General features: G+C 39.2%; 3 protein-coding genes across 3 annotated transcripts in view; 1 reads left to right on the forward strand and 2 right to left on the reverse strand.

The window, feature by feature from the left end:
• Nucleotides 1–19,183, forward strand: part of LOC309476203 (elastase-1-like) — a 156,755-nt gene that overhangs the window by 98,018 nt on the left and 39,554 nt on the right. The gene's annotated exons all lie outside the window — the stretch shown is intronic.
• LOC309476168 (uncharacterized protein) overlaps nt 1–19,183 on the reverse strand; it is a 209,688-nt gene that overhangs the window by 62,676 nt on the left and 127,829 nt on the right. The window lies entirely within an intron of this gene.
• On the reverse strand, nt 14,296–16,458 carry LOC309476058 (uncharacterized protein). Its single transcript, XM_082139198.1, has 2 exons — nt 16,018–16,458; nt 14,296–15,459 (listed from the first exon to the last, which is right to left on the reverse strand). The coding sequence occupies exons 1-2, from the start codon at nt 16,228–16,230 to the stop codon at nt 14,380–14,382; spliced, it is 1,293 nt and encodes a 430-aa protein (XP_081995324.1). The 5' UTR covers nt 16,231–16,458; the 3' UTR covers nt 14,296–14,379.

The following is a 19,183-nucleotide window of genomic DNA, read 5'->3' on the forward strand; positions in this document are numbered from 1 at the left end:
TCTCAACAATGGTGAGAATCAAAAGTACCTTGCTGCAATGCATGATGGGTACCATCATTGTACAAAACTCCCAGCATGCATTGCAACATGAATAAATTATGCAGCTAAATTGTCCTATTAATTTGTTTAATTCTAAATATGTACTTTTATTTTTTTGCTGTTGTTTTTGTTGTGGCATTTAGTAGCTTTTCAGTGATGTTCTGAATTAATCTAAAAAAAAAAAAAAATATTGTCACCCTTGTTGAGATTCATGTGCTGATTTTTGATATCTAAGTGTGTCACCGTGGATTTTTTTTCGTGGTCATGTTTGTTAAAGTCTTCTAATTGATTGTTATAATATTGCTGGACCTCACGCTGCAGTAACACAGGGTTTGTGATGAGAATATATTAATGGTACAACACAATTGTGAGATTCAAATTATCTCAGTCAAACAGGTTATTTCATGATGATTATAAAACCATCAACAGGTAACCATCATCACCTGATCTCATTTCACTTTAGCTTTCTTTGCTGCTGCAAATGTGTTTGACAAACACTCTGTCACAGCAGCCAAAGAAGACAATAGATATAATAAGAGTTAAGAGCCCAACTAATGGAAACACTATTCACTGTAATGGTGACTTTAAATGAAACACATTATAGTTAAACCTCTGTTAATTCTCAATAAAAACTTTTGTAGACGTCTGACAGAAATAAAGTCAGTCTGGTTAGTAATAAGTGAAGCTGGTAATGCTGTTTGTGGAGTTGTTTAATCCTCCAGTTCTGGTTTATTTCTTTGCTCTTGGCTGAGATGTGGCATTGCTATGGCCTGCTTGTGGCCCAGATCTGGCAAACAGGAGTGGCCCACCCAAGTGCCGTAAGTCCACGCTGCATGTGGGCCAGATCATCTTTCCATGTGTGCCAGATGTGGGCCGGATCTGGGCCGACACAATGTTGCTATGTGGGAAGCCTTTTCTTTCCAGTCACGTGAATGCTTCACTTTGCGTGTTGGAATGTTTGAACCCAGACCACTACTCTACAGGTTTTTGCAAGTTTAAGTCCATGTAGGCCTACTAATTTTTTATATATAAATAAGCCTATGTTACATGCTCATATATTCTGCCAGCCATATAAACAGCATAGAAACCATAAAATAATTAGACCACCATTTAATTGCATCAAGCAACTCTTTTGGTATTTTTATAATTAGGATGAATATTTTGTTACATTTAATGTATTGGCTCACTTTAATATGTGAATTATATTATCAGAAAACTGAACATTTAGGGTTGTCAGGCTTTTATTTGTGCTTAATAGATCAAATAACGGTGCTGCGCACTCGGGTATATGGCTGCTATAAATTTAACCAGTCACAAGATGGCGCTGTTTTCTACGCTATTGATGCTTCGAATCTTTCAAGGAACAATCCAGGGAAAGCCTCAGTGCAGTGCTTCATGAGGCTTAATTTGCCCATCCCTAATAGACTGTAACCTATGACTGTAACTTATCCAATTTCTTCAATTCTGTATTAGATCCATCCAGCCCCGTACAAGCTTTTCTTCTTTCTTCTTCCTTGGTGTTTCAAGGCAGCTGGCATCCAAAAAGTTGCATTACTGCCACCTGCTGTCTATGAGTTTGATTTTCTTCTGCAATATGCAACATATGTCCTGGGGAAGTCATCGTTTATAAAGCTGATGGAAGTGGCCACTGGTACTGAAAATTGATGGTCTTTGTTTCATTCAAATGAATATTTATGGCTTTAACAATGCAGCTCAAAACCAGAAATTATTAAAAGATATTTCTAATATGATCTCAGAAACTAAAGTACGGTACCCATCTGATCATGTTTTAGTAGGAGGGGACTGGAATATGGTTCCTGACGAGTGGAAAGATAGATGGCCTCCCAGACTTAACAAGGGGCGGCTTAAAGTTAGTGTTGATTTTTTGATGACAGAAAATAATTTGAGTGATGTCTGGCAATATTTAAATTACAAGGTTGAATGTTTTTCATGGTTTAAACCAAATGGGGAGAGCAAATCTATATAGAATTGATTATTGGCTGGTCAGTGACAACATTCTAAAATATGCCTCAAAATCTACAATTTCTAAAGCTCCGCTAACGGAACATTGTTTCATAGATCTCGTTTTAGAATATTATGATTTAGATTTAGATCTCGTTCATTGTTTTAGAACCCACAACTAGCAATTTAAACAAATGGTTATTGAAAGTTCAATGACTTTCTCTATACAAAATGAGTCAGTGTTGTAACAAACCTGTTTTAAATAATTATGAAAATGATAAGGTGATGAATCTTCAAAGTAAATTAGATCATTTGTATCTTGAGAGGGCACATGGTGTATAAGATTGTGCGCCAAGAGGATTGAGGAAGGTGAAAAGAACTCTTCATTTTTCAGTAATTTAGGAAAAAAATACAGCAAAGGAACTCTAATGATGAAAAGAACAGGAATGCAAAGATTCTAAAATAATTGAAAAATAAGTGTTTCAGTTCTATTCTAAACTATATTCCTCAGATTTCTCCTCTTATGAGTCAGATCTTCTTCTTTTTTTTCTTCTTTTTTTTGGGCTCAAATTTAGAACAATATTGTATTGAGGACTCTTTCAAAGTTTTATGTTGTAAGACTGGAAAAACTGGAAGAACTGGTTGAGGAATGACCACTCCTCGATAAGACAAAGGACCTCTCTGGAAATTACCATTTGAACTTCCCCTTGTGCACTATCAAGAGGAAAGTCTCACCTCCGAGTCATCCTAATCTACATTTCATTCCCTCATCCCTCCCCCTCTCTCTCATGCTATAAGATAACCTGAATTCACCCAAGAATATAGTTTAATGTGGATGATTAACATCGAGTATTATAAATGTTTGGTTATCATTTGAAAGGTCTCGTTGCGACTGGTACAAATGTCTCATTTCCAAATAAGTAAAACAAAAGGTAATAAGGTTTTTAAGAGTTTAGAGGTCTCCTGGAAAATGGTCTCCTACCCCCCAAAAGGTGTAACCTCTGAATGTAAATTCCCATTGTTAGCAGATTTTTCCATGTGAAAGAGGTTCTGTCTATATAATGGAATGCAGCAAAGGGCTCTGGGCCTTTTTGTAACTCAAGTTGGCCCATGATGCTAAGAGTGACTGGGCCGATCGGATTCAGATCTTCAAATTGCAGAATTGGATTCAGTTGTTGAGAAGATGGCTTTAAACAAATCCCCAGGGACAGATGGGCTCACTAATAATTTGTTTAAATTTTCTGGGGAAATTTGAGAAATCTATTATTCTGTTCCCTAAAAGAAGGTATTGAAAAAAAGTTGATTGAAAGCATGAAGCAAGGTTTGATTACATTGATTCCAAAAGCTGCTAAAGATAAAAGAGTCTTATGGCGCGTTTCCACCGAGTGGTACGGTACTGTAACGGTGAGTTACTCAATTTTTAAATGTTCACATTGGGCGCCAGACAGTTTAAATATAACTGACAAACAATTTTATTGTCCGATTGCGGAAAACACAGAAAACCACAACAAGAGACCTGCTGATTTCATTAAGTCCATTCATATAATTTTTCACCAACCCAGAAAATAATTTAATTCACTCAGTGTCCAGCAGTAAAGCTCTCAGAAAAGAGCAAATAAATAAATCATTTCGTTTAACTGAAATACCGGCGCGGTTGCGCACAGACTTGACAAAGTTCAGAATTAGACCAAAAAAAACAACAACAAAAATAATCCCAAACCAGTTCAAAATAGAAGTAAATTTATAATAAAAACGAAATTAAATCAAATAATATTGTTAGTAACTGATAGAGGGAATAACAATCGTTTTTAATAAGAGAGTGGTTTGATGTTTTAAGGAAGAGAGCGAGTTTTCAGTGTTAGGAACTTTTGAGAGCGCTGGGAAGACTAATTCTCCTTTTACCTTTCGAGGATCATACGTCGGAAATTGTCACAGAAGGGATGATTACTCACAGGATAAACCTTGCAATTCTGCAGTTTCTCAAGTTTAACCTTTGGCGTTGGTTTTCACCCGCGGCGTCCAGGTTCCAGCACGATCAGTCACTCAGTCATCGCATACGCGCGTCCATACTCCAGTATTCCACAATGCAGACGTTCAGACCTTGTCGACTTGAACAATAATCCAACACAGAGCACTTCACAATCACGCTGCAACAACGGCCTCGTTTTCCCTCAGACTCTTCCAGACGCGGATTCAACTTCCCAACCAGACTCTCCTTCCACTTCTCTACTTCCTTCTCTCTACTTCCCCTTCCTCTTCCTTATCGTTCTCTGTCACCCAAAACCACACCTCTTTTCTCTTTTTGTTACCATTTTTAGTTTCCGTTCGTACAATTTTTACTGACTATAATGAAATTGTGTAGATTTATTTATTTATTTTTTTTGTGTGTGTGTGTTATTTAAAATGATTAATTAATTAATTATTTGTTTCTTTCGACTTAATTTGTAGTGGCTCGCTACATTCTCCCCCCATTGGAAAGTCAACCCATGGTTGTTCTACTCTTAGAATCCTAAGAATTCCTCTTCATCTGAAGAGTCCTGAAAGATTTCCAGAATTTTTTGGTTTTCCTGTCTTTCTACCTCTTTAGCTGTCGGATAACAAGGTTTCAGGTTACAAACATGAACATTTCTCATATCCTCGCCAGAGTTTTCTAGGACAACTTGATAATTTATCGGCCCCAGCCGACGAACGATCCTGTACGGACCTTTCCACTTCTTAGCCAACTTAGCAGTGAATTGATGTGGAGCACTTGACTTAGGAAAATTTCTTACCCACACTCGGTCTTGAAACTGGTAAGTCACTTCTCTTCGGTTTTTATTATAGTTCCTTAATTGTCTGAAACGGGCTTTTTTTGAACTAGCTTCTGCCTTTACTTGAAGTTGATGGAGTCTATCCATAGTTTCATAAAGTGGAGTCTCGGGCAGAACAGGAATTGCTGACTGAAGAACACGGTCCATAGGACTCTGGAGCTTCCTGCCTACTTGAAGTTCAGCCGGCGTCAGTCCCGTAGTTTCCTGTACTGCAGTGTTCAATGCAAATCTGAACTCAGGAAGGTACGTATCCCACTTTTTATGATTATCTTCAACATATGATGCAATCATACACTTCAAGGTACGATTAACACGCTCAGTCATGTTGGTTTGGGGATGATATGCTGTAGTAAGTTTTGGCATAACTTTCCATTGCTCACACAATTCCTGAAAAAGGGACGAAACAAATTGGGAACCACGATCCGACAGGATGTATGTTGGAACTCCCCATCTTGTGAGAACTTCTGTTCTGAGGATACGGGTAATGGTGGAAGCTGTTGCAGTTCTCATGGGGAAAATCTCAACCCACCGTGTATAGTAGTCTACCACGACCATTATGTATTCATGTTGTTGTGAACTGCGTGGGAACGGGCCCATAAGGTCTACTCCCAGTAGCTCATTTGGTCTGTTCACAACAGTCTGCTGTATTTTCCCTGAAGGTTTTTTGTTGTCACTTTTTAGGACTTGGCACTTCTCACAGCATTTAACAAAGTCTTTTACTTCAGACCACATCTTAGGCCAGAATGCAACATCATGAAGCCTTTTGTAAGTCTTGAAGATGCCCAGATGTCCACATAGGGGGTTCTCGTGATAAGCCTGTAACATGAGCGATTTTAGCGAAGAAGGCACATAAATCCGAAGGTGAGTTTGGTGATCAGAAATTTGTGTTTTCCTATACAATTTATCTTCCAGTACTGTATATTTTTCTAACATGACAGGATCTCCTTCTGCCAAGGCACAGAACACTTTCTCAATCTCAGGGTCTTGGTGTTGTTCTGCCCACACAATATCAGCAGTAAAAGGGAGATCCTCTGTTTTTTTCTTTGTAGAGAACAAATTGCACCCAACTGCCAAAGGTATTCGAGAGAGAGCATCTGGAACGATATTGAGCTTACCTCTTCTGAACTCGACAATGAAATCAAATTTCTGCAATCTCAAAGCCCACCTCAGTAAACGACTTGTGGATTTATTGGAAGTCAGAACCCACTGCAAGGCAGAATGATCGGTGACTATTGTGAATACTTTTGGTTCTAGATAGTACTGCCATTTCTCTAAGGCCCATACTACCGCAAGGCACTCCTTTTCGGTTGCAGAATAGTTTACTTCAGCCTTGGTCAATGTCCTACTGGCATATGCTATAACTTGCTCAGAGTCTGCTCCTGTTTTTTGTGCAAGTACTGCTCCAAGACCGGTTTCACTTGCGTCTGTATACACGGTGAATGGAAGATCTGGTTTGGGGTGTCCTAAAACTGGGGAAGAAGTCAGATATGATTTTAATTGATCAAACGCCTGCTGACACTCATGAGACCAGATAAAAGACTGACCTTTTTTTTTCAAGTTATTCAACGGTTCAGCAATTTTTGAGAAGCCAGGAACGAACCTGTGGTACCATCCAGACATTCCTAAAAATCTTTGAACCTCTTTGAGATTCTTTGGTACAGGATACTGCTGAATGGAGCATACCTTCTCTGGATCTGCTGCAATACCGTTGGTATTGACAATGTGTCCCAAAAATTTTATCTCTTCCAGACAGAATGTGCTTTTCTTCAAGTTGATGGTTAGTCCTGCTTGTTGGAGTTTGTCAAATACCATCTGAAGATCCAAAAAATGCTGTGTCACAGAGGAAGAATAAATGATTATATCATCTAAGTACACCAGGCAACACTGACCACGTAAGTCTCCCAGGACCAACTCCATTAACCTCTGGAATGAGGCTGGTGCATTTTTAAGCCCAAAAGGCATCACATTAAAATGGTAGAGGCCTGAGGGAGTTATGAAGGCAGTCATAAACTTACTCTCAGGTGCCATCTCCACTTGCCAGTATCCACTATTTAAGTCGATAGTGGAAAAAATGGTTGAACCAGAGAGGGACTCCAGAATCTCCATGATGGATGGCAGCGGATATGCATCACTTTCTGTAAGTGAATTGAGTTTCCTGTAATCCACACAAAATCTTTGTCCACCATCTTTTTTAGGCACTAGCACCACCGGAGAGGACCAGCCAGAACGTGAGGGTTCGATGATACCTGCAGACAACATCTCTTCAAGTTGCTCTTTCACAATGGCCTGTTTTACAGAAGACATGCGGTAAGGTTTTTGTTTTATAGGAATTTGGGCAGTTGTATATATGTGATGTTGTAAAACATTGGTTCTACCAACTTCATGGGTACACACTTTATGATTTGCTTGTAGAATGTCAAATAATTGTTGTTTTTCGTATATTTGTAGATTGGCAGATGACACAGCCTGATTTATGTAATCCTGAACACCAAGACGATCCACCTTCAACTGGAACCCCGGCGGAGGTATAGAACTGATAAGACCGAGTTGATGTTTCGGGTTACCACTACCTTTGTTGTTCCTTAATTCTTGGGTTTTCCAGCCAGACACTGAGGCACTGCCAGGTTGAAAAGGATAAGTGACTAAAGGAGTGTTTTTGAAACCATACACCTGGTCAGCAACATTTATTTGTAGTTGGCTATGGTAAATAAAGTCAAGTCCCAACACAATTCCATAGGCCAGAGCTCTAGAAGGAAGCACAGCCACCGATGAGTTTACCACATTACCCTGTATTTCAATGTCCAAAGCTGTCCATCCTAGAGGTGTTTCCGCTTCTCCATTGGCAAGATACAAGGGACCATGGCACCAAGGCTTAAGATTTTCTTTTGAACTATTCAACTCAGTCCAGAGATTCTCATGCATCAAGGTGTAGCTGGCTCCTGTGTCCATGATAGCCTTGCCATACCAATTCTTAATACGTATGGGCACCACTAGCTGTTGTGGAATGGCTTTTGGATTCAAAGGGGAGGGTTGTTTCATAGTTGACAAAGAATCTTTAGACCGGGAGGAGTCCATTTTAAAAGACTGTTTAGAAGTCACAGTTGATGCAGTGGAGTTGCTGGGGTATCCACTGGTTTTGGACTTAGTTGATTTTTGTTGATTATATTGACTACTCATTTGAGTGAACGGAGAAGAATTGTACTGAGGGCATGACCCAGGGGAATGTGTGCCTCTGCAACGCCAACACAATGGGGTTTTGTCTTCCAGAGGAACGTTAGGAGGATGCTGCCATCCCTTCTGTATGGGACCCGCTCTTTTGACATGAATGTTATGCTCGTATGCCAGTTGTAGTTCATGGTCCTTTTCCATCTGATGCCCCAGACGCACCAGCTCATCCACGTCCTCCACTCTTCCACGGAGCTGGCTGGCAAGATATGGTTTTATATGTTTCAATATAAGCTTAACAATGTCCTTTTCAGTGAGGCCTGGATTCCATCTTATACAGAGAGCTCGGTAAGAATATGCAAAGTCTCTAATGGGTTCATGTTCACCCTGTTTTTTAGTTCTGACCCGTTCCGCAAGTTCATCTTCATAGTCTTCGGCTAAAAAGGCGGATAAAAAGGAAGCTTTGAACTCCACCCAAGATGCAATTTTGGAACGTGTTGTTTCCCACCAATCTCGAGCGGTGCCATGAAGAACAGTACGAAAAGTAGCAAGAAGATCAATTTCAGATAATGGGTGCAAAGCAAGAAAATCTTGACACTTTGATAAATACAATAGTGGATCAGAATCATCTCCTGGCCTCCCATAGGTAGGAAAGACTAATTTAATATGATCAGTTTTTGGAACAGAGGTAAGAACAGAAGTAGTCCTCAAGGGTGAAGTCTCTGGTAAGTGGGAGGAAGCTGAATGGGCTGATTGCATTTCTTCATCCACCATTTTACTGGAGTGAACCACTGAGAGTGTGTCAAGTTTTCCACCCATTTCATCCACTTTTATTGACAAACTCTTTAATGCTGAGGAGTACTCAGAAAAATGGTTTACTAGCTCAGTGTTTTTTTCTTGCACAGCTTTCTGCATATCTTTTAAGTCTCGCTGAACCTCAATTTGTAACTGATCCACCATAAATCCAAGTTCAGACACCAGAGAAACTTTCACTCTGTCCATTTCCTCAGACACTACAGTTTTGATTGCTTTCATTATTGTATCCATTTCACTGTCGGTTTTGTCCTTATTTGAAGATACTACCCTATATAGGTTTTGTAAACTTTGATCTGTTTGTTCTGCTAGTTTGTTTATCTTGGACTCTACATGAAATCTACTTCTTTGTACTTGCTTAATTAAATCATTTAGAACTTTGTCCTGTTTACCCAAATCCTGATTCAATTTATTCAGATTATCATGGACTTGCTCAGTAAGTTGGCCCCATCCTCTACCAGGGGTAGGAAGCATCATAGGGAGTTTACACTGAATCTCAGACTCAAACGAGGCTTGCTCACGAGTAGAGAACACCCCAGGAGGTTCATTGTAGGTCTCTAAAACAGGGGAAAGAGAAGCAGGGGTTGCAATGTCCATATCTGCCGATTGTAAAAGGAAGGAAGGAGGGTCTCTGGGAATGGGGGCAGGTAATGGAGTGGAAATGTCTGGAGGGGACATCAAAGGAGATGAAAAAGAATGGTGATTTGAATTAGTAGACATGGTAAATAACAATTGTAGAGTACCAATTTTCACAATTACCACAATGATCAAAAACATATTCAGCTCTACAACTATCTTAAATGAATGCCAGCAACATTTCCCTTTCAGCTTCAAGCATGAAATTCAATTTTAGAGAAAACAAACAAACATTAAATGTTCACTGTTCATTTCATTTCAGATTCAAGTGTGAAAGGTGAAAGACAGGTCATTTCATAATGTCCATATCCCAAGTTGGTTTCAATATTTTAACACCCCATAGTCCTGTCTCATTGTCCATTTAAGTTTATAGTTCAGTAAAGTTCATCTATTGTCCATGTTCGGGCCCCACGTTGGGCGCCATTCTGTAACGGTGAGTTACTCAATTTTTAAATGTTCACATTGGGCGCCAGACAGTTTAAATATAACTGACAAACAATTTTATTGTCCGATTGCGGAAAACACAGAAAACCACAACAAGAGACCTGCTGATTTCATTAAGTCCATTCATATAATTTTTCACCAACCCAGAAAATAATTTAATTCACTCAGTGTCCAGCAGTAAAGCTCTCAGAAAAGAGCAAATAAATAAATCATTTCGTTTAACTGAAATACCGGCGCGGTTGCGCACAGACTTGACAAAGTTCAGAATTAGACCAAAAAAAACAACAACAAAAATAATCCCAAACCAGTTCAAAATAGAAGTAAATTTATAATAAAAACGAAATTAAATCAAATAATATTGTTAGTAACTGATAGAGGGAATAACAATCGTTTTTAATAAGAGAGTGGTTTGATGTTTTAAGGAAGAGAGCGAGTTTTCAGTGTTAGGAACTTTTGAGAGCGCTGGGAAGACTAATTCTCCTTTTACCTTTCGAGGATCATACGTCGGAAATTGTCACAGAAGGGATGATTACTCACAGGATAAACCTTGCAATTCTGCAGTTTCTCAAGTTTAACCTTTGGCGTTGGTTTTCACCCGCGGCGTCCAGGTTCCAGCACGATCAGTCACTCAGTCATCGCATACGCGCGTCCATACTCCAGTATTCCACAATGCAGACGTTCAGACCTTGTCGACTTGAACAATAATCCAACACAGAGCACTTCACAATCACGCTGCAACAACGGCCTCGTTTTCCCTCAGACTCTTCCAGACGCGGATTCAACTTCCCAACCAGACTCTCCTTCCACTTCTCTACTTCCTTCTCTCTACTTCCCCTTCCTCTTCCTTATCGTTCTCTGTCACCCAAAACCACACCTCTTTTCTCTTTTTGTTACCATTTTTAGTTTCCGTTCGTACAATTTTTACTGACTATAATGAAATTGTGTAGATTTATTTATTTATTTTTTTTGTGTGTGTGTGTGTGTTATTTAAAATGATTAATTAATTAATTATTTGTTTCTTTCGACTTAATTTGTAGTGGCTCGCTACAGTACGGTACGGGTCGGGTCGGTACCCTTTTATTTGCGTTTCCACTGCCAAAAGTTGAGAATGGTACCAAAAAGCCGAACCGTACCGTACCACTTTTTGGGTACCCTTCCGTTGGGGTACCTAGCACAGTGGAACGGTACTAAAGGGTGGAGCTAGAATCACTGCAGAACGTTGATTGGTTGACAGAGAATCGTCATTTGCGCGTGCCGCAAGGGGAAAGACACAACACACGAGGCGCCATTTTTAAATTACAACACCGTCGCAACAATGTCGCCGCGCAGCATAACTTTACCGTGGTCGACCCAGGAGGTGCAGACCTTCTTGGGTATCATCGGTGAAGAAAGGGTGCAAAGGGAACTCGATGGCATGGTGAGAAACGAAAAGGTTTTTCAGCATGTTTCTGAGAGGATGGCTGTCGAGGGTTACCAGCGGACGTCCGAGCAGTGCCGCATTAAATGCAAGAAACTGCGGAGTGACTATCGTAAGGTGAAAGACCACAACAGCCGGAGTGGTGTTCACAGAAAAAATTGGAAGTGGCTAGAAATGATGGACGCCATCTACGGGCACAGACCGGCGAGTTTGGGACGAGAAGGAGGCATCGATACGGCTACCTCGTTGCTGGAGTCGATGATGGAGCCTCCCGGTAAGTTTGTAATTGTGAAATATAACGTTAGTATACATCGATCACGGGAAAGCTTACGTTCAATGCACAACTTTTGTGCAAGTCTGTTGTTTGTCTGTCAGCCAGCCAGTGTGGTATCAACCGATCATTTGCAAGCTAGCAAAACGCTAACGTTAGTTTATTAGCCTGTGGTGGACGGAGTACATGTCCAGTAACGTTACTTCTAGCCTACAGATACCCTAATAAAATACAACTGTTTTATTACTAAACATATTCTACTAAATATATATTAAAGAGAGATGGGTCTAATGATATAGCTTAAGGAAAGAGTAAGAACTCCGTCTGAAAATTATTATGAAATATCAGAGCAAGGTGAAAATGTCCACATTCAATAGGCTTAAACAGTACAGTAATGTTGTGGGGTAAAAAGTACAATATTATGCTTTGGAATGTAGTGCAATAAAAGTTACTCTTATAAAATTATAGATACTTGAAAAAAAATACTTATGTACATTATACAAAGTAAAAATGCTTTGTTTGGCTACCCACTCAGTCCTACTACGTTGTATGTTCTGTATTTATCTCAACCGCATTGTTGCCGTTTGTGTTATTAACGTGACTTTTGTAAATTTTCAGTTGAGCATCCTAGCTGTCAGGAGGAAATGGAGGCACTTGATGAGATTTCCACCCTTGAAAGCTCAAGTTCGCCTACCAGGACATCAACCCCGACACCACCACCAGAATCTGCTCCATCAACTTCGAGTGAACCTCGGCGTATTACAATCGGTAAGACATGAACACCAGAGTGAAAAGAAATGTATAATACTGTAATAATATATACTAGAGGTGTAACAATATATCGTGCCATAATATATTTCGCAATACAAAAGCGCAACAATACGTATTGTGGATGTTGACAATATGTATCATGGATAGTTCTCCCAAAATAAAAATTACTGTGTGAGAAAACATTCATGTTTTCAGAGTGTCAGTACTACATTAAATTACTATATAATGTTGCTTATGATGTATACTAATGCAATGGGGGAATATTTGTGGGTCCTCATAATGGCAAATGTCTTATTACCAGAACGTTAAGAATATTCGTCTAAAATAATTCAGTATTTTCAGCTTCAGAATCATGAATATTTTTATTCTGGTGTCACCATTGTCCTTGGGTTACAAGCACCAAGTCCAAGCCTATCCATTTAAACCCACAATGTAATATCCAAGTTTTCATTTTAATCGACAATAATTTTTTTTTTTTACCTTTTATCATATGTCGTGGAGTATCGCAATATTGTATCATGAGTTCATTATCGTCATATGTTAATATATACATGTCCAATTTAGACATTGTATTGTAGTACTGTAGATATCTCCCCATAATATTGGTTGGCTCAAATCACAAGGATCAAAATGCTTCGCTAAACAAACCAACATTCCTGTCTCTTTTGCATTCCAGGCAAGAGGAAAAGGGGGCAACAGGATGTTCATGCGGCCCTGGTTGAGATGCAGGCAGCTGATGAGAAGCAGCAGGAGTGGTTGGAGAGGATGGAGGAACGCCGTGACCGGCGCTTCGAACTTATGCTGGAGGATGCACGTGAGGCAAGGCGGCATGAGGCTGAACTAACTCGCCAACACATGGAGCAGTCTGCAAGCTTCAATCAGGCCTTCCTCGGCACGCTCAGTCAGCTGGTGCAGGCGTTGAGTAGTCGCCCCAACCCTGTGCCATGATCCAGCCACTTGTGCTCTTTTGCACACAGCACTTTAGACTTGTTTACTTTTTTGGACTTGTTTAATTTTTTTGGACTTATTTAGTTTTTTGTTTGCACTCGTTTACTTTGTTTGCACTTTTAATTTTTGTTTGCACTTGTTTACAAAACCTTTTTTCAGTCGCACAGCTCATTTTTTTGTCAATAGCATTTGTTTGACTTTTTAAATTAAAGTACTTTTTCATTACCTCATGTGTCCTGTGTTCAATGGCCATCTCACACAATTCCTCCCTTACCCATTCTATAAATTGAGGTCGTTTTATTAATGTTCCTGTCATCTGGTGTCAATGACATCTATTGTTTGCTACCTTGGCCATAATGGCCATTTGGGAGATTATGCTTGCCTTAAATACAAAATAGTTAGCAATGTGTTACTTTACATTTATTGCAAACAAAATCTGAATTTATTTATTTTTACAGTCATAGGTATTGCAGAGTAATAAGTCCTTTACCCCAAATATTATAAATTAATATTATAAATATTATAAATTGTTCCCTTATAATTACACGTGTACTTATAAAGTATGTACAATAATTACAGAAAGGTACGCTGTAAATTCGGTGTACTTACGCAGTACTTTCCGGGCTGTAATCATGAATTACTGCATAAATTATTTGTAATTTTCCATGTTTTTTAGCATAATAGGTCATAAGCTACATACCATGTAATATTAAAATAATTAGCCCTTAGTTGGGTAGCTTAGTTATGAAATACTGCATTTTATTTGTATTTTTCATGGTTGTACTTATTACTCCTTTATTCACCAAATATTATAAATTGTTCCCCTATAATTACATGTACACACTCTATAATTACCAAAAGGTATGCTGTAAATTATGTGTACTTGCGCAGTATTATCTTAAGCGTTACCAGTTTGGCCATTTGATATAGCTACCCAAAATGAATTATACCTCATGTTTAAACACCATCTACATAAGAGGCAGCGGCAAAAATATTTCACAAAATATGAAGAGGCAGGGTAAAAGTAAAAAGGATTTATTCATGTCCATAAAATCAAAACTTAGCGTTTACACAGGTGTGCCTTTGCTATCTGTACAACAGATTTAACTGTTCAAATAACGCATCAGACCCTCGCGTACATCCCTGCCCTCCTCCTCTGCACCCTGTGCCAGTGGCACCACAGGCTCTGCAGCAACAGGTGTATCCCATTCGTGCTGGTAATCCTCTCCATGCCTTTCACAAAGATTGTGCAGAGCACAACAAGTCAACACCATGGACTTCACCAGTTCGATGTCGCTGTCATTCCTCTTCATAAGGCACCGCCACCTTCCTTTGAGTCTCCCAAAAGCATTTTCTACCACCACCCGAGCCCTGCACACTTTTTTGTTGTAGGTCAGTTGTTCTGCTGTCAGCCGGCCATTGTCAGGGAATGGTTTTAGGAGCCAATTCTGCAAAGGGTAGGCAGAGTCTCCTAGCACATAAAAGCCAGCATTCACCCCACTGATGTTCCTGGTGCAAGCTGGGTAGAGGCTTCCACGCTCGACCAACTCCCACAATGTAGATAGTCTCAGAACCCGAGCATCATGCAAACTTCCAGCCATTCCTGCATATGCACTCCAAAATAGTCCTTTTCCGTCAACTACTCCTTGCAGGATGATGGAATGCCAGCCTTTTCTATTAAAGTAATCGCAGTGGTACTCCTTTGGGGCTATTATGGGTATGTGTGACCCATCAATGGCACCAACACACTGTGGAAGCCCCCACCGGTTCTCAAAGTAGGCTGCCATCTCTTTGAACTTCTGCTGGTCAGGGAAACATATCTGTTCTGGAACTAACAACATGCTAGCGGCCTTGCAGAATTCCTGGACGCACCGACACACTGTTGTTCTGCTGACTCCAAAAAGATGGCCAATACTTCTGTAGTCGCTGTTGGTTGCAAGCTTCCATAGTGCAATGGCAACTCTTTTCTTAAGGGGAACACACTCTCTGTAGTTTGTGTCCTGCTTTTCCATTGCTGGATGCACCATGGCACAAAGGAATATAAATGTTTCTTCAGACATCCTGAAGTTGTTCAACCACTGTGTGTGTGTGAATCCTGGAACGATCACATCCCACCAGTCATTTGAGAGGCTGAAAGTCCAAACGGTTGGTCTGCGGCGCTGATTTTGCACCAGATTGAGTATCTAGAAAACAAACAAACAAAAAAGTTAAGATTAATACAATGTCGCAGTGATGGTGGGTCATTTAATTAAAAGTGCAACTATCATACGCCGGATGAAAAAATACATAAAGTATTATATAAAGTATTATAAACATTGTAAGAGTTACCCTTGGACACGATAGAATATATAAATTTGTTAAAATATCTAATATACTGCACCAGAGAGGGAACTTTGGTGTCATTAAAGCACAAAGAAAAAATAGCTTACAGATATAACTATTTTCTCAAAATTATACTTCTAATCTATCATTAACCACAACTAGTATTGCACTTGTAATAATATAGGCATCAACAGATTCATGTAAAAGTTTAATGATCTTAAAAAGTAACCTTCATAGTGCTTAATGAATAGACTGTAGTTTACAGTTGGCACAGTTAAAATCTGGTTTCACAGGCAGGGCTTATTGTACTTATTTATTCAGTGTAGGGTTATTTAATCTATAACAATATTGCTTAGTTAGCACATAAGACGAAATACATTAATACATGACATAAAAAAGTTAGCTTAGCTCAAGCTTACCCGCCTGCGCCGTCGTGTTTGTCTTGCCTTGTCTTTACTCGCGCGGTTGTCTGTCTCGTCCCAGCTCCTTAAAATTTCCCGAATTCCCCTGTATTTTTCCGCTGTGTTTTTCCTTGCAGCATGTAGCCTTTGCTCAAACAAATATTGTCTCTTCCTTGAGATAAACAGCCACACACCGAGAAGCAAGAATAGGATCTGCTGTATGTCCTCCATTGTTGTTTGCGGTGAACTTTCCTCTTCCCGCGCGATCGAATGACGTCAAGCTACTTTCCGTCATACACCACGCCTATCAAGTGACGTTATCACTACTTTCTGGAATACACCACGCCTATCAAGTAAGGGTACTGTTGGCGGTGGAAACGCTAGCCAAATCATGGTTAACAGACCCGACCCGTACCGACCCGTACCGTACCGTACCGTACCACTCGGTGGAAACGCGCCATTAGACAAATAAGGCTTATCACTTTGATTATAAAAATATTATTTATTGATTATAAAATAAATTCTGGAGTTTTGTGAGAAATTCCAATTACAGTGTACCATGGGCAGCACTAGGGAGGGGCTAGCAAGTGCTTCAGCACCCCCAAGAAAGACCAAAGCACCCCGATAGCACCCCCAAAAATTATTTCTGGAAGCAATTATATTCAGGCTGTATTCTATGGAAGCCCTGAACTGCATTTTTAAGAAAAAAAGAAAAAGAAAACTTATCTTGTAATTTCGAGATATTAAGTCGTTATTTCAACATTATATCTCGTTATTTCGACATAATATCTCGTTATTTCGACATAATAAGGGGACATTCTAATCTGCATTAAGCCACATTAAGCGTTCTTATAATGGTTTTCTATGGGAGGAAAATACTTAACGTGTAATTAAACGTTGCATTCATATTCTGGGCTCATCTGATTTTTTGTACAGTATTGCCTACTTTGTTATGATTTTAGTATCATAATGATTAATAAATGCACGCACAATTATCCGTGAACTTGATTTTAACAAATGGCTTTCAACTTGTGTGTGCAAAATTCAGAATTAAATGAATGTGCAGCAATTTGTACAAATAGAGAGTCTGTAGGCCTACTAGCCATTAAATAAGCGCATTTAGTTTCATTTTTGTTAAAATATTATAATGTAATTTTTTTTCCATCTATGTTGATTATGAAAAGTGAACAGCACGGGTAAGATAGGATGCGCAATAAATCGAGAGACATGGACTGGGTCAGACATGATTTTGACCACTTCATTAAGTTTTGTTTTGTAGAAAGCCTTTCTTTAAAGTGAATTTCGTTTTGTATAAATTGTATCTTAAGTTTAATAAATTTTTCATAAACCAATTGCCTGGATTGAATAAATAAGAAGCAAAAATAGCAGACAATATAACCATGGAGGTGCCCGCGCGGTCACTTGCATAAGTTGCATTGCACGTAAACTGGAGCGCATCTCATCCTAACTTAACGAAACTCAGCGTATGCCTCACAGACATGAGAAATACATCAAATACACAAAGCTTGAAATGTCTTTAAACTAAACAATTCAAAACGAAAAGAAATAGGCTACTCTCTGATTATGTAATCCATTAAGTGCATTCCTCTCTATAAGCGCGTTCACTAGTCAAGTCAAGTCAAGTCAAGTTTATTTGTATAGCGCTTTTCACAATACAGATTGTATCAAAGCAGCTTCACAGTATTAAATTAAAATAATACAACAAAGTTTGTTTCAAGAGGAATTTATTGATTGATAAAATTAAATTAAATATCCCCAAAATATCCCCAACTGAGCAAGCCAAAGGCAACAGTGGCAAGGAACCGAAAAACTCCATCAAGTGACCTAATGGTGTCCTAAAACTCCATCAGGTGACCTAATGGAGAAAAAAAACCTTGGGAGAACCCAGGCTCAGTCGGGGGCCAGTTCTCCTCTGGCATTTATGAGCTAGAGGCCGGATTGTAGTTTGAACTGTAGGATTATATGAATGCCTGGCTGAAGAGATGCGACTTTAATCTAGTTTTAAACTGGGAGAGCGAGTCTGAGCAACGAACAGTATCAGGAAGACTATTCCAGAGTTTTGGAGCCAAATGTGAAAATGCTCTCCCTCCTTTGGTGGTTCTGGATATCCTAGGTATGACCAAAAGCCTTGAATTTAGTGATCTTAAAGAGCGCGATGGATTATAGGGCGATAGAAGATCCGTTAAATAGACTGGAGCTAAGCCGTTTAGGGCTTTATAAGTCAGTAGCAATACCTTGTAATTAATACGGAACTTTATAGGTAACCAATGCAGTGATGATAAAATCGGTGTTATATGATCATATTTTCTTGATCTCGTAAGAACTCTAGCGGCGGCATTTTGGACTAACTGTAGCTTGTTTATTGAGGATGCAGGACAACCAGCTAATAAAGCATTACAGTAATCCAGTCTCGAGGTCATGAATGCATGAACTAGCTTTTCTGCATCAGAAACTGATAGCATATTACGTAGCTTAGCAATGTTTCTAAGGTGGAAAAAGGCTGTTTTTGTAACATATGAAATATGATTTTCAAAAGACAGGTTGCAATCGAGTATAACACCCAGGTCTTTTACTGTAGAGGATAAAGTAACAGGACATCCTATGATGTTAAAGTTGTATTGTGCGAGGTTTTGTGGGCGGTTTTTTGAACCGATAAGTATTACCTCTGTCTTGTCTGGATTTAATTAAAAGAAAATTACGCGTCATCCAATCTTTTATATCTTTAACACACTCTGTCAATTTGGAAAATTTAGCGTTTTCATCCGGCCGTGATGAAATATATATTTGAGTGTCATCAGCATAACAATGGAAACTAATTCCATGTTTCCTTATAATATTTCCAAGTGGCATCATATATATTGAGAATAACAGAGGGCCTAATACAGATCCCTGCGGCACTCCATAGTTTACTGGAGTTATGATCGATTTTTCTCCATTTAAATAGACAAAATGGTAGCGGTCAGATAGGTATGATTTGAACCAGCTTGAACCAGCTGAACCATCACTACGGATATGGCGATCGTCAACTTCATCTTTGCAGCCGACACTGATACAGAAAACACTATTAATTAATCAAAATTAATGCATGCGTCACCGGATTTACAAATGCACATCTTGCTTGTTGCACGCACACATATTATGTCGAAATAAGAGATATTATGTT

The sequence above is a fragment of the Leuciscus leuciscus genome (genome assembly GCF_965113295.1).
Source record: "Leuciscus leuciscus genome assembly, chromosome: 15".
Lineage (NCBI taxonomy): Eukaryota > Metazoa > Chordata > Actinopteri > Cypriniformes > Leuciscidae > Leuciscus > Leuciscus leuciscus.

Bases quoted from the DNA above. Each gene is read 5' to 3' on its own strand.
- LOC309476058 (XM_082139198.1), bottom strand. From the start codon at position 16,230: ATGGAGGACATACAGCAGATCCTATTCTTGCTTCTCGGTGTGTGGCTG. The intron at 15,460-16,017 runs GTAAGCTTGAGC...TTTGTTTTCTAG, and splicing joins AAACACGACGGCGCAGGCGG to ATACTCAATCTGGTGCAAAA.